Source organism: Pyxicephalus adspersus, chromosome 6 (assembly GCF_032062135.1).
Source record: "Pyxicephalus adspersus chromosome 6, UCB_Pads_2.0, whole genome shotgun sequence".
Classification (NCBI taxonomy): Eukaryota; Metazoa; Chordata; class Amphibia; order Anura; family Pyxicephalidae; genus Pyxicephalus; species Pyxicephalus adspersus.
Window position 1 is genome coordinate 46,307,282 of NC_092863.1, and position 15,741 is coordinate 46,323,022.

The 15,741-nt window shown below is 37.8% G+C and overlaps 2 protein-coding genes across 3 annotated transcripts in view; one reads left to right on the forward strand and one right to left on the reverse strand.

Annotated features, from left to right (window-relative positions):
- Positions 1-8,763, reverse strand: SNAP29 (synaptosome associated protein 29). Its single transcript, XM_072415630.1, has 6 exons — positions 8,672-8,763; positions 5,707-5,956; positions 4,759-4,952; positions 3,833-3,918; positions 2,471-2,563; positions 1-2,148 (listed from the first exon to the last, which is right to left on the reverse strand). Exons 2-6 carry the CDS (start codon positions 5,923-5,925, stop codon positions 1,988-1,990), a joined length of 753 nt encoding a protein of 250 aa, XP_072271731.1. The 5' UTR covers positions 5,926-5,956; positions 8,672-8,763; the 3' UTR covers positions 1-1,987.
- A 277-nt stretch (positions 8,764-9,040) lies between these two features.
- Positions 9,041-15,741, forward strand: part of PI4KA (phosphatidylinositol 4-kinase alpha) — a 65,769-nt gene continuing 59,068 nt past the window's right edge. For both annotated transcript variants that reach the window (XM_072415631.1, XM_072415632.1), the window contains exon 1: positions 9,041-9,182. In XM_072415631.1, the coding sequence (XP_072271732.1) occupies positions 9,078-9,182 (105 nt within the window). In that variant the 5' untranslated portion in view covers positions 9,041-9,077. The remainder of the gene's footprint in view (positions 9,183-15,741) is intronic.

Here is a 15,741-nt window from a genome sequence, read left to right on the forward strand (position 1 = left end):
TTATCACATTTAAAATAATTGTTTTATTATTAGTGTTAAATGGCACTTCCATTAATCACTGGGATTCACACAATTAGGCATATTAGTATTACATAAATTTGCTATGGGATAATTATAGGATTTACAGGCATTAAACACATCTGTACTGAGCTAATCCATAGGTTTTTATTTTAAGATTTGTACACCTATCAGACAAACTGCAAAGCTTTCACAAAACACTCCAAAAAAAGGCAGCAAGCACTCCTGCTAACTGGCCTTCCTTTTAGACATAAATGCAAACCTACATTTATCCTGCCCTGTTTGCATTTAAAATGCACCTCAACAGGACTTACTGCATCTGAAGAATTGCAGTGCAATGCAAAACAGGTCATAAACACCCTCTGAGCTGCCATGTGTACTGCTAAAATGTTGTTGACCTACACTCCAGATGTGTGTCAAATGAAGAAAAAAAATGTCTATTAACATGAACCCCCTACAGGCCAGGGTATGTGTCCTACCCTAATTACACAGTTTTAAGACATACACAAAACAATTGACTAAGAATAAGACCAGAATGTTCAATATTGAGTCTGCTGGTTGGAACATGGAATTAAAATTAGCTTTCCACTAATTCATGTATCTGGACATATATTTACTGTTATAAGAAATACAAAATAAAACACTGGTACTAAGATGTCAATTTACAAATGTTTTGACCCAAGATTCCTGAAAAAATTCACACAAGATTATATATTTTCTAACTGAACTGAAGTTAAAAATTGTGTGAATCTTGCATGAAAATATTTATAAATTGAGTTAAAAATATAGATGAAATATTTTTGTTGCCTTGAGTAGGATAGACTAAAACTCACTATGGATTTTAAAGCTACGAATATATATTTGCTGGAGGATTTGCCATACTTTTTATCCTTTTGGTGTTGCTTAGATGGGACAGAAGAAATCCCTAATGAGGACAAACATAATAATAAATATACTTTTTTTCATCTGTAAGGAACATTAGAATTGTTCTCAGGTCTTTATCGTTCCGAACATTTTCGTTAAAAAGCAGCAAAAGTTTTTTCCCGGTATGTAGGAAACCATTGTTCCCCTGGCAGTCAAGGAATTTTACATTTAATATACATTTCTTAAACGGGTGTATAATGATTTCTTCTGCCCTACTAGTGGCTGTAGCAAAGTACCACAAGCTGCTAAGGTCTAAATTGGTAATTTTAAATATCTTTCCAGCACTACAGACAACTAATCCCTGAAAATTAATGAATGGCTTTGTAGCACTTCACATTTGTTATTGATTATGGATTACTGAAAGACCAGATGTACAGTAGCTCACATTGGCCTACATCTACTGCATAAGGATACATTGGTGATTTTGGGATGACATTTCACACCTTGCACACACCTGCATTCCTATATACAAAGTAACTTAAAAAAAACATATTACAATGTACAGTAAATATCTATTTTAGGAGTATCAGAGTTCACTTCTTTTTTTGTGAAATAATGTGATATTGAGGAATTTCAATAGGCTTCTGTAATTGCATCACTAACGGGTGATTTGTTTTATGATAATGCAGTAAAGAAAAACACATCTACATAGTAAAATACAGAGCACTTCTAAGCACTCTGAATCCTTCAGGGTGGATTCACAAAACCTGCTTAGCACATATTGAAGCACAATAAATGCACATGTGTTTATGTGCATCGACACGCTGCTTTGGTGTGAATTAAGGCTTTTGGAAAAAATGCACTGGGGCCTCTGTTGAGCAATGCAGCCAAAAGCACAAGAAGTAAATGTTCTCTAGAATATTCACCAATGTGTATATAAATCATATCATTGTGGATACAATTTGGAATACTGTTCCTGACTCCTGCTATAAAAACAAGAGACATGAAAACTACTGTATAAAAACCTGTACAGATCTAGAAATTAAATGATTTGCATCTGCTAAATGAGTGCATATACTAAGATGTAAAGACTATCATTTAACTCTCAAAGTTCATCGCGGATTCGTTTATCTGTAGTCTTGATGTTCAAGTCCGTTTTATCAATTTTTCCTCCCAAACGTACAATTGTATCATCTTGTTCATCAATTTCAGACTGTAACCCCATGGCCAAGTTTTTCAATCGGCTTAAACCTACAGACATTTCATCTGGAAAAGAGAAGATATGTTACACAGCATGTAAATGTTAAACACCTTCCAATATGCTTTAAGTAATTTGTGTGAAACTTTAAATGGACCACATTTTTTTCATATATTTTTCATTTATAGCCAGAGGTTTTGTCTTTTCCCCCCATCATATCACAGATACCATTTAAAGAGACCAAAATGCTGAAAATGCACATAAAACCAGAGATAATTTTTTCATCTTCTGTGAGATATGCAGATGAAAACGCTCTTAGGAGGTCACCTCAGGGCATATTTAAAACTACTGACAATGCACAATCATATATTTCTAAAAGAAACAGTTTACCTAAATTATCATCAACTTTCTTATGATAGTCTCTAAGCACCGTGTTTTTGGATGGATATCCAGATTTTGCTGCTCCTGCATTGCTGCCAGAGTCTAAAAAACAAAGGAAAAGGTACATATTAATAAGAAAAAAACAATATATTTTTCTTAAAAAATAAAGACATTTAAGAAACCAAATTTAGGAATGAAAGTTATCATTGTTTTCAGTGGGTGTGCTTACTAGGTCAGCAACATGGTTGTTAAAATAATTTCATGTTCATCTAACTACTTGAAACATGTGACAGACAGATGTGGATCCAAAGAAACAAAAAAACTACTCTAGAAGGTCCAAATATTATCTATAATACTATTTATGACAAAAATAAGGAAAATGCAATTGCCAACCTCCCATAAATGCAAAAATATTGGCCATTATGTCAAACCACAAGTAAAGCACACCTGAGCTTTGCCCATGCAGGTTTAACTAAACAACAAAATCTGCCAGCAGGTAGGTTTTACTAAAAGAGACTAGCTTTTTTGTTCATGCGCAGTAAGGTTAGAGTGTCCTCCATCAGAAGCTGGATGTGAGCATGGGCGGAAGCTACATCATCAGTGCCTGCTAAAAAGGCAAAGTTCAGGAGCAATTTTTTTTTTGGGCTTTACACTTTAATTTTAGTAAAATTGTGTGATACAACAGAAGCAGCCTCATGGGAATTATATATTTATAATGAGGAATGTTAACATGAAAAAACAACGCTAAACCTAACCCACTGGAGGACTTCCTTATATGGCAGGAAGATATCAAATTCAGTAATGAACTAAAAAAAAAATAAAAGAATTGGAGCTGTCTAAGTTGACCCACGTTTTGGGATAGATAGATTAGATAGATAGATAGATAGATAGATAGATGTCTTGTATGATACAGGTTTAGTATAGGTGCTTCATGAGGAAGTGAAGCCAGGATCAAGGGGAAAGCAATGAATCCTGCAGCTTTGTAAATTCACAGATGACAGCAGGCGCTAACTTTCAAACACACATTTTAGTTTTCATATGTATCCATCCAATTCACTTAAAGTGAACCTATAGACAGATAATAAGTAAACTGCCACTGCTGAACTCTTGCTATAGAATGCTAATTGCCTGGAAGTAAAGCTTATTTTATGGGTGTGCAGCATGTAAAATACTGCATGACAAATATCTGAACTCCTCAGCTGAACACTTATCATTATTATTATAATAATATACTGAGTCAGTGAAGAAATATAAATGTAGAGGATCAGAACAGCAACTAACCAAGCTTTATTTTTTAGAAACAGGTCAGAAATGGCAGGTTACACAATCTCTCTGCAAAAGGTACACTTTAAGGTACTTGCTGATACATACCTAAAGTATCGTGTTTTAGAAGGTTTGGATGAGTAGATTGATATCTATCCTCTTGTTCTTTGCTGCTTGTCATTGCTTCCTGTAATCTAAAAAAAAAAAAATTTAAATGACTCGGCATTAAATAATGAAATATTGTTAAGAAATTATCTTCTTCATAATAATACATTTTATTTTTATTTTATTGTTTATTATAATTATCTTCACCTGGTCTAGAAGTGGGAGCTCACATTCCAATGTATAAACTGGCCTTTTCCTCGTAATTTACTGTAACATGTTTACTTTTTACTTTTGACTTTGGCTGTCTTTTGCTTAATGCTCATGACTTTTAGAAGCTTGTTTTAGAAGCTTAATCTTACATTTTCTGATGACCTGCATCCCTCCTTCTGATTCAAGGATTCACCCTGCTTACTTTTTGTCTCTGTGACAATTATAGGCAAAAAAAAAGCAATAAAAACTTGGCTACCAAAAACCATTGAAAAGAACATTTACTCATAGCCTTATGAATGGAAATGTTTGACAGAGGCACCGTTCTATTTGACCAACCTCCCTTTTCATTAGTTTAGATTAATAAAGGTAAAGGAATACCTTTATTAATGCCTTAGAGGTCCCCATGGAGCAAAAGAGCTCCTGGGATCTCGATGGAGAAGAGGGGACTCAAGGGAAGTCATAGCGAGACAGCTAATAAAAGTGTGAAACAAAATATGTGTAATCTGATGATTAAAACTTAATATGACTTAAATTATTTAGACGTCAAATGATTGCCTGGTATAGTTTATTTTTATTAGAATTGATTAAATGTGAAAAAGTCCCTGAAATAATGAGCTTTTAGTAATAGCAGAGTTGCATTTTAAAAAGGTTTTATCACCAGAAATGTGTGATAGGAAAATTACAGGCAAACCAAAGTAAAATTAAGTTAAGTAAGTTACTTGTTGCTGGCTTTGTAATCACTGGCTCCATTTTGTGGGGGTGTTTCAGCAGGTTTGGCTCGAAAATAGTTGGTGAAACCACTGAAAATGCTTTTTATACTGTTAATATGCCTTTGGCTCGTCTTCATATCTTGTTCCATTTTATCCACCATATTTTCTGTGCGTTTTAAGGCCTCCCCCTGACGCATTAGTTCCTGAAAAAAAAAAAAAAAAAAAAGAAAAATTAGGTATGTGCACCAGATCAACAAAATATGTTTTTATTTTTTTTCCACTTGATATTTCAAATTCTTTAAAATATTAAATCTGAAGTAGAATTACATGAAATGGGTCCTATTCCACGATTGTGCTCCTCATGGAGGTTACAAATGGTCATTTTAACTTACAATGGGAAGAAGCCCTGAGAAATGCCAAGCAGCCATGTGTACATGATTGTGATCAGAAATGGTTGCAAAAAGGCTGTTTAGGATTATCAGCATTGATGTGCAGGTCCAGGCTTCTGTTGCTGTTTTATCCAATACTTCCCACATTGTGTTTTCTCAGTCCTCCAATGTTCCTTTTAGGCCATTGGACAGCTACTGATGATGCAAGATTCGCAGGTTCTTTTCCCTACATGTAGTCTCCTACTCTCTGCCACCCATAGGGAATACATGAGAACAGTAAGAAGCAGTTCAGTCCTACCCACTGTAAAATGTACAAACACTAGAACAGAACCATTATGGTGATTGCAGAGGTTGAATCTCTGCCAAGGTTCCGACTGTTGGGAACCGCAGTTGCCATCACACGCATGAACAACGTTTATATATTAATGTTCATATCCAGTCTAAGAATGAAAGCTATTTAACGGAATATTTAAAAACTATCAATATTTTGTCTACTCATGGAAGCAGCAATAAGGACTGGATTATCATAATAGAAAAATATCCATTTAATGAACACTGATGAACTCACCTCTGCAGTTTCTATGCCAACCTTCTCAGATTCATACATAAGGGATAGAGACCTATTACTACTGTCCACTGTGTTCTGTGCCCTCCTCATCACTTCTTGCTGCAGAGACCTCTGCCTGTCTGCTTCCTCCCTTCTTCTCCGCTCTGCTGGGTCTTCATTCCAGCTCACAGGCTTCAAGTCTTCATCATCATCATCAAAAGGGTTATAGCTCTTAGACATGATGGCAAGTGTGACTTGGTGGTCTTCCAAACTGCAGAATAACATAAAAGATAAATATATTATTAATGAAATTCTCAAGACCAAAGGTGCCCTCTAAAATTGTCATACAAAACAGATGAATAATATCTCAAATAACTGGTTTTCTGTCCATATGAATGTAGAAAAGAATGTAAAACATAATATTAGGATTATAAATAGCAGGTAAGACATAGATGCGAAGATCCCTTACTGAGAATAACAATAATGAGAGACAATGTATTACTAAAACAATGTACCACTGGCACCAACCACAATACTGTCAACAACTATACCTAATGAATATGTGGCTTAAGGGACACAATTAATTATTTCTAAGTAAAACCCCCATTTCCAAGTGCAGCCCAACTGCTAAAGAAAAATGTCCTGAACTTGCTCTTTTACAACTGTGCACCAAATGAAATTACCCTTTTTATTCTTATAGTGAGGAGCTCATCCATGTATATAAATGACGCTGTAACACAGATACACAGCGGAATAGGACTTCTCAGAAATCTTCTATTGCAGAGGCTGTGTAGTGCTGGGTAGGACTAACAAGTGATGGTAGCAGAAGTGTGGAGGAAGGTATGTATTTTACAATTCAAGCTACACTCAGGGGGTTTTAAAGAACAATGTTGTCTCCTAAAACTGCCAAGCCTTTTAAAGTAGAAAACCACTACAAGAAGAAAAGGGTGATGGGAGTTAAGTACAGTGTATAGCAGAGGAAAAGGTACTTGACAAACACAGAAGGGTCTAGGAAATGCAGCAATCAGAGTTCAGGAATGTGGCAATGTTTTACGAAACGGGTCACTGTAAGGTAAATACTTACCTCCCCCTACAGGCTGGGTTTACTTTCATTTGAATTTACTGATAGGGTCAGTTTAAGACAGAGACTCTGTAATTGTGAAATAGGAGAAAATTGCTGCAGGTATAAAGAACAGACAACTACCGCTGTATGTGCATACCTGTTGGAGGCAAACCAGGATCATTTTAAGACAGAGCCCCAAAAATTACGTGCTTGCTGCTAAGCCTCCATATGTTATTATTGGACCATCACTAATATAGGTAAATTCACTAGCTTAATAGGAAGTGTGGGAGGCAGAAAGAGTCCTGTAAGCTTAAGCACGATTAGAAAATGCTGAAGCTTTATTACTGCCAGGAAATGCATGCTATGTAATGATCAGAGGAGTGCACAAAAACAGGAAGGTCCTGGAAAGAGCTTTCAACATATCAGCAGTACTGAGACCATCCAGATAGTTTTCATCCACCATAATTTTTTTGATACAATGCTCTAAATGTGTGCTCCTTAATCCATAAGTGGCTTTTTGTTCCATAGGTGTAGCATTTGTTCTTTAGCACGATTGTACATTGTATTGTATAGTCACCTATGTGCTTCTAGCCTTAGTCACTGGCCATTACCAAACATTCAGAGGAGCCAGGCAGTCAGATCTCTTCATCTACATACCTATTCTGGATCAGCAAGTTAAGGCATCATGGCTATTAGATTAACATCCAAGGCAAGTATTTGCAATTTAGAGAGGTCAGCCAAAGTCAAGCAAAGTCTCCATATTATCCCAAGTACACTTGTAAGTATTTACACCACATTTGCACATTATGACAGGACTTAAGCTGTTTATACACGTAAGAGTTTTGTGGCTGAAAAATTATCTTTCATAAATATTTTTATCGACAGATGAACGAATTAGGGTTGAACACAGATGCCCACGCTGTTGCATGGAAAGAGGGAGGACAAGTGAGCGGCACCCCGCTGTGATCTTTTCTACTGACATGCATAGCAGACGTGCATAGTGGACGTTCCTGATCATCATTAATGAATCTGCCGTGGCAGATTCCTGAACAACTACTGCACACATGTCAGATTCCCACCCCAAACAAATGGTCACACTTATCTCGGGAAACAATCTGATATGTGTTCAGTGGTTGCCCAAAATCATTTGGCAATCTGCCATGGCAGATCCATGAACAATTTTCGGGATTTGACATGTTGTATGCAGCTTAACTTGCCAAAGAGCCATGGGCTAGTGATACATCTTTAGCCGGTTTGGAATCTTTATCCTTTATAAGCCTTGCCTGAGACAGCATAACACATGGGCACAGGAATGACTTCATCCCACCACTGAATTACACCAAGTCTGCACCCTGAGCTGTGCATGCCTAGTTTAGGTTACACTAAAAGAAAAAAGTAATGACATAGGGATAAAAACAACTGCAACAGGTAAGATTGCTGTAAACAATATGCCTGGCCGGCAACACTTTTTATTTGGCTGCCTTTAAGTCTGCTTTTAAGAGAACCTGTGAGGATTAGGTTTATGATTATTATAAAAGTGTATAAAAATCTATGAAATATTTGTATCTGATCCGGTTTCATGCTTTACTTACACTGACCCTACACCTTTATCTGAATCAGGGGTGAGAGGTTGCTCTAAAATATGTGTCTAAATATTATATATAAACTATGTCCATTATAATATATATATATATATATATATATATATATATATATATATATAATATATGTCTATTATAATATAATATAAAATCATGTCTGTATACAAGCTTCTACTCTCACGTGACTTCAGTCCATAGCCGATGGGCCTTTATCATGGTGTTATACAAACCCTGTGCATGTCAGTGTATGTCTATACAGACGGTGGCCATTATCACAGTCACACATAAGGAAGACATTACACATTAAATGGCATTATCTTACCGCTAAATGACGATGGACACTGCGCTGTTACCCCACTCCCTCGCTCAGCTGACACTAGTATACCGAGGATCACTATTTCCGCCCAAATTCTGACGTCAGTAATTTTCCATAAACACTTCCGCCCTCCCTCTGGACTAATCCATTGCATTATATTAGGGGTGGTGCTACGTAACATAACCCTTGTCCCCTTGTTGTACTTATCCCGTGCATTGTACTCATGTACTATTTTGTGTTTCCTACTATTTGTTACACGTTGGCTTGTGTGTGACAGGCTCGCACTACCAGTTTTCTCCATCGTCATTCACATAGTAACGCGTCAATTCATCAAGTTATGTGGTCCGTCATTTTTCTAAGAGTCATGTGATAGACTTGGACGGTGACGTCATCTGACGGCTCCGGGAGGAACATGGCGGCCAAGGGGGGTAGCGGAGCCTCCCGGGGGTTTTATTTTAACACCGTTCTGTCCCTAGCCCGCTCCCTCGCCGTGCAGAGGCCGGCGGCCCTGGAAAAGGTGAGCCCATAGGCGGGGGACGCCGTGTTAGGCGGACATTAGCCGATCACTGTGTTTGACGTAATTGTGTACGCATCACCTGTCAGTGAGTGAACGCAGAGACACACAACACTCATACGCTTCCCTAGTTACCCGTCATTGGGCGTAGTGATCACATACAAGCGGCTTAGCAGCTCGCCATAGATTTGTTTGCACTGGGTGAGCACATTCAGTGATGTCTGTGGGTTGTGGATTCCCCCTGTGTTGTGTGGGTTTCCTCTGGGTACCCCAGTTTTTTGTCTGTGGCTTCCCCCCAAAACTGACCTTAGACTGTTGTAATGACATATGACTGTGGTAGGGACATTAGATTGTGCGGGACAGCTAGGGACATGACTATGGACTGTGTAAAGCGCTATATAAATACTGTGTAATATTAATAAATAACAGACATCAGAAAGTTTTGATCTATGAATCTTTAAAGCACCTTCACACAAATACAATGCTGCCACACATTTACATAGACATATTTATACTCATGCTTATATTACTTTTATTGGAACATGAAAACTGGCCCAGATCAAGCATTTTTTTTTTTTAAAGACGCGACTGATTTTTAAATCTCATCGGAATCAGCTGAAATGATCACTTCTGAAAATCAGAATTCTTCTGTTTTGTTGGGTTCTTTGATTTGTAGGTATAGTATGTAATGAATCAATGTATCTGTCACCTGAATTCTTGAGATGATCCTTTGATATTTGTATCTGTGGATTAGGTTTACTGGAGCATGCTTGTTTTTTTTTTAACACGCAGTACCCAAGTCCTTGATTTCATGGAATGCTAGCATTCCACTGGGGATCAGAAATTCATTTCAAAGGTCAATGTGTACAGCTTTAAAAAGCTGAGCTTGTTCAGCGGTGTGGTCCCTGCTGTGCCTTGCACAGAAAAAAAAGCTTTAAGAGAGGCTGTTGTTTTGTTAGTGTCTGTTGAAGGCATTTTTCCTTGCAATCTCTCTTCCTTCATTGTCTTTAAGGAGACGTATGAGTTTAGAAATATAGGATCTGCCATTGCTGACTTGAATCGTACATACAACATGAAGGTGTAAAGAACTCCCAACGCCCTGCATTCAGACATCAATCATGCACACTGTTGTGCTACCAGTTAGGAGGCATTATGAATTTTTTTTTCTTTCAATGGCCCTTGGAAGGGGAAATATATTATGGTGGGAGAGGGGGGCCCCTCCAGTTATGCATTGATTTTTGCATTGTATTTCTTCAAAGCTACTGCATACAGGAATTGTTCTGTCTCTTTGAGTTTTGACTTACCCTTTCTCTGCACTCCAGCCTTGCAGTTTTAAAGGCTCATCTGTTGTGCTAAAACAAGTTTACTTTGATTTTGTGTATGTGAACTGCAGCAAGTCAAAACCTACCTTATTTTCTGTTTGATGGACATTCAGCACTTTCTTCCTCAAACTTACTGTCCGCAGCCCACCCCTTTTATTCCTTTATTTCATGTCTTTTCCCCATGGAGGTTCAGTATCACATGTGGACATTGGGATAGTCTACATGAGCTGGCATGCTGGGATTTTTCCAGGAAACTATGTACAGTACTGCACCTATTCAACCCTTGTCTCCAGTCACGATCTGCCTGCATAAATCAGAGAAGCACAGAAACAAAGTAATGGTGTCACTGGATCTAAAACAGCACATGTAATGAGAACAGAAAGGTTCACGATAAAGGAAAGGTGTAACCAGGGAATGGAAAACATGAGCAGATTAAATTTAGGGTATAATGCAAATTTTGTTGTCCACTCAGTCTAGGAAAAGATTTATATTTAATCCAAAAAGAAAAATCATCACGCTTCTTGAGTAACAATGAGTTAAACACTACAAATCCTCTCTACTGCTTGTGATCCTTTTCTTGTACCCAGGTCATTTTTTTCAAAAATAATGGACCTTGCTTTTGATACTTTAGGAAATAAATTCTTTAAAGAGTAAATCAATGCATTGAAGAGAATTGAGGATCTGCTAGCACTCTGAAGGAAATAGTTCAGTAGTCAAGCGAAGTAAAAATATTACTGAACTGAATTTTGGTTATCTAACTTGCCCCCTTACAATAATACATACGTAACCATTGCCTAAAATAACTCTGGGAACTGGAATTCAGACCAAGCTTTGGCACAGCTTGAAGGTTGATCCCCCTGTCTAGGCCAGCAAGTTCTTAGAAATAGCCTACCTCCATATATTTCTCAGTATATCTTTTCCAGAAAGTCAGGAAATTTATCCAACAAAATATTTTGTCTGGGGTTGTGCTTTATGTAATACATTAAAAAAAAATTCGGACCCCTTTGTGGTTGTGTTATTCTGTTTAACACAGCAAAAACAGTGCAGTGTTGCAAGGTACTGACATTTAAAAAAGTAATATTTATCCTAAAATGCATAAGCCTTTTCAAGAAACATGGCTGTCTGTTCTGTCAAATAAAAATAATGTACTAGATGTCCCAAGAAAGATCTGATGCTGCCATTGCTGTCTTCTGAAAATGCTAATAGACTGGAAATAGTCACTGAACTGGAAAAAGCATGCAAATCGGGCTTCTTTGCTCCATGCTTGTTTGAGGACAATGTCCTAAAATCAGAAAATCTACAGTGCAAATAGCATTTTATGAGGAGGTAAGCAGTGGCAGCATCCATATCTGTCTCCAATTTTTTTTAAGGTCATGTCTGATACTAGTAAAGAAAAACAAAAGGTTAAATTTGAACTCCAGTCTTCACCTTTAAGCATTTTAAACCTTTTCCACCTTTTTGGTGGCATTTACCCAGTCGGTTTACATATCAAAAATAATGGCACCTTTTTTTTTTTTTTTTTTTTTTTTTAATACTCTTGACGGTGTGCAGTGTAATTTCTTTTCCTGACCGCTGTAATGTCACTATATTGGCTGCAAAAGCTCTGTCCTCAGGAGCAAGGAGCAAGTTCAAAGTCTCTGACAGTCTCTGTTGTCAGTGCCCAGAGGCGGGGGGGGGGGGATGTGCAGAGAAGACGGGAACACACTCTATTGCTTTCACAGTCCAGCATAGTCACCATGTTCATCTGTAGTGCGACACGTGAATATTACACTCTGCAGGCATGCTGTGCATTATAATATTAAGCCAACCTTTTTCTCTTCCATTTACTGGAATCAGAACAACCCTTTCAACTTAGCAAACATAAACCTTTCTCCTTACCTCTGCCATACATTAAGGTCCATAAATATTGGGACATAGACAACTTCTTACTAATTTTGGTTCTGTACATTACCGCAATTAATTTTAAATGAAACAACCCAGATGCAGTTGAACTGCAGACTTTCAACTTTTTTTTATAACCTTATTTTTGCAAATATTTTTTTTTACAATATATAAACAGATGATAAAACCAACAAACATACAAAATAACAATAGAAAGGGGTGGGGGGGATGGAGGTTGGTAACTCAAACCTGAACAGCATAATAAAATAACAACAGAAGGATGCAATGAGCAGAAAACACAGAGCCAGTAGATAAATTATCCAATCATTAATACAGATGAGCATTCTGTAGACCCATTGCTGTAAGAAACCCATACCATTGCTGCAAGAAACAGGATATACCATCGTCTCCTTGGATTTGAGCGTCCAACATTTCTCTATAAAATAAAGTTTTTAAAAGAGTAAGCACTTGCTCTACCTCAGGTATCTGAGGACGGGTCCAAGTATTCATGATGGCACGCCTAGCCGCCATTAGACAGACACTTATCCAATCCGTAAACTTTTAGGAAGAGTACAAGAGACCGTCATCCCAGTAACCAAAAAGCAAAAGAGACGGATTATCTGAGATGGTATAACCAGTCACATTGGCTATCCACAATAACGCTTTCCGTCAGTATTCTGTAATATATGGGCAAAACCACAGAAGGTGAGATAGCGAGGCAGAAGACACTGGAGATGCCATGCTCTGGTCTGTGGTTCACTAACAGAAGGCCTAAAACCTTTGTACACTCTATGTAATACCATGAATAGAGATTCCCTCCAAATTTCATTCACAATACACTTTGTAACCATTTGGCAACCTTGTACCGCATGTTCTTCTATGTCTTGGTCTGGAAAATCCTTTTGCCAACATTGCACATTAGTAGTAGGCAGCAACTTCGTGAACATAGGTAATAAATACTCATAAATATTTGATATATTCAGAGAAGATAGTGAGCATTGGGTCGTAAAGTCATCTCAGGATTGCATACTACTGAACACAAATAGGTTATAAATTGACCTAAATAAAGTGGGTGTAACACCCACGCGGGATAGCATATATAGGCGCAGTGTTGTTAAAGATATCTCCACAGCCTATTAAACCTTTTTCCTCCACTCACAGAAGGCTGCATGGTGGTGGGCCTGGGGGAGAATTTCAGCTTTAATTTAGTGGTTTGAACAAAAAGATTGCATAAAAATGTGAGGAACTAAAGCTTTTGTTTTTACACAATCACTTTATTTCAGGGGCTCAAAAGTAATTGGACAAATTAAAAAGCTGAAAATAAAATGTTCATTTCTTATACTTGGTGGAAAACCCCTTGCTGGCAATGGCAGCCTGTAGTCTTGAACTCATGGACATCACCAGATGCTGGGTTTCCTCCTTTTTAATGCTTTGCAAGGCCTTTACTGCAGTGGCTTTCAGTTGCTGTTTGTTTGTGGGCCTTTCTGTCCAAAGTTTAGTCTTCAACAAGTGAAATGCATGCTCAATCCGGGTTCAGATCAGGTCACTGACTTGGCCATTCAAGAATATTCCACTTCTTTGCTTTAATAAACTCCTGGGTTGCTTTGGCTGTTTGTTTTGGGTCATTGTCCATCTGTATTATGAAACGCCTCCCAATCAATGTGACTGCATTTAGCTTTGAGCAGACAGTATGTCTCTGAACACCTCAGAATTCATACGGCTGCTTCTGTCCTGTGTCACATCATGGATAAACACTAGTGTCCCAGTGCCACTGGCAGCCATGCACGCCCAAGCCATCACGCTGCCTCCGCCATGTTTTACAAATGATGTGCTATGCTTTGGATCATGAGCTGTTCCACACCTTCTCCATACTTTTTTCTTGCCATCATTCTGGTAAAGGTTGATCTTGGTTTCATCTGTCCAAAGAATGTTTTTCCAGAACTTTGCTGGCTTTTTTAGATGTTTTTGAGCAAAGTTCAATCTAGCCTTTCTATTCTTGAGGCATATGAGTAGCTTGCACCTTGCAGTGCACCCTCTGTGCACCCTCTGTATTTAGTTTTATGCAGTCTTCACTTTTTGGTAGACTTGGAAATTATTTTGTGATCATCCACCACTGCTGTCTTCCGTGGACGTCCAGGTCTTTTGGCGTTGCTGAGTTCACCAGTACTTTGTTTTTTTCTCATGATGTACCAAACTGTAGATTTTGCCACTCCTAATATTGTAACAATTTCTCAGATGGGTTTTTTTCTGTTTTTGCAGCTTAAGGATGGCTTGCTTGTTTCACCTGCATGGAGAGCTCCTTTGAGCGCATGTTGTCTGTTCACAGCAAAATCTTCCACATACAAGCACCCCCCTCAAATGAACTCCAGGCCCTTTATCTGCTTAATTGATAATGACATAACGAAGTAATTGCCCACACCAGCCCATGAAATAGCCTTTGAGTCATTTGTCCAAATATTTTTGAGCCCCTGAAATGAAGTGATTGTGTAAACAAAACGGCTTTAGTTCCTCACATTTTTATGCAATCTTTTTGTTCAACCCACTGAATAAAAGCTGAAAGTCTGCAGTTCAACTGCATCTGCGTTGTTTCATTTAAAACTAATTGTATACAGAACTAAAATTAGAAAAAAAATTTCTCTTTCCAAATATTTATTGACCTAACTGTATATGCCAAGATCATCTCCTGAACAGTTCTACACTAATCTTTATCAGTTCTCCTCTGCCACTGCTGACAGTACATAAAATCACAAACCTTGGCTCCATTGTATTGTGCCTGGGGTCTGTTAGCAGAATAGTTACAGCCCAGTTGTACCATGAATTGCTTTGTAACATCTGTTTATATAAATTTAGTAGACGTCTGTGTGAAATAAGCCACATTACAGCAGAATTGTAACCTTCAGAAAGAACAGGTTTACAGCACTTCCTCTCACACACTGTATTAACACAATAACCTTCCAGAACAGACCACATAATTGGTAATTGGAAAGGGGAGTATCAGGACATCCCGAGTGTGGAGAAATGGGATGGTCAATCTGTTAGCAGCTTCTAATGCTTGTTGTGTCTAAGTCACAGTGTGCATGGAAATGGGACTAATTGCTTTCTAGAACTGTGTAAAGAAAAAACATACGGATGGTGATTAGCTCTAAGATGAGCATAAAACAACAAAACATTTAGTGGATGGTAGGTGACTTGAAAAGGTATTTTGGTTAAATGCTTGTAGCATGTAGGAGGTAACAAAGATGGTCCTGGCATTATTCCCAAATCCTCTTCAAGCATAGAGTAGGAAATGAATATAATGGGGCTTACTTGGAAGTTGGAATGAAGGAAGATTTACACAGAACAAGGATGGATGGGTATTG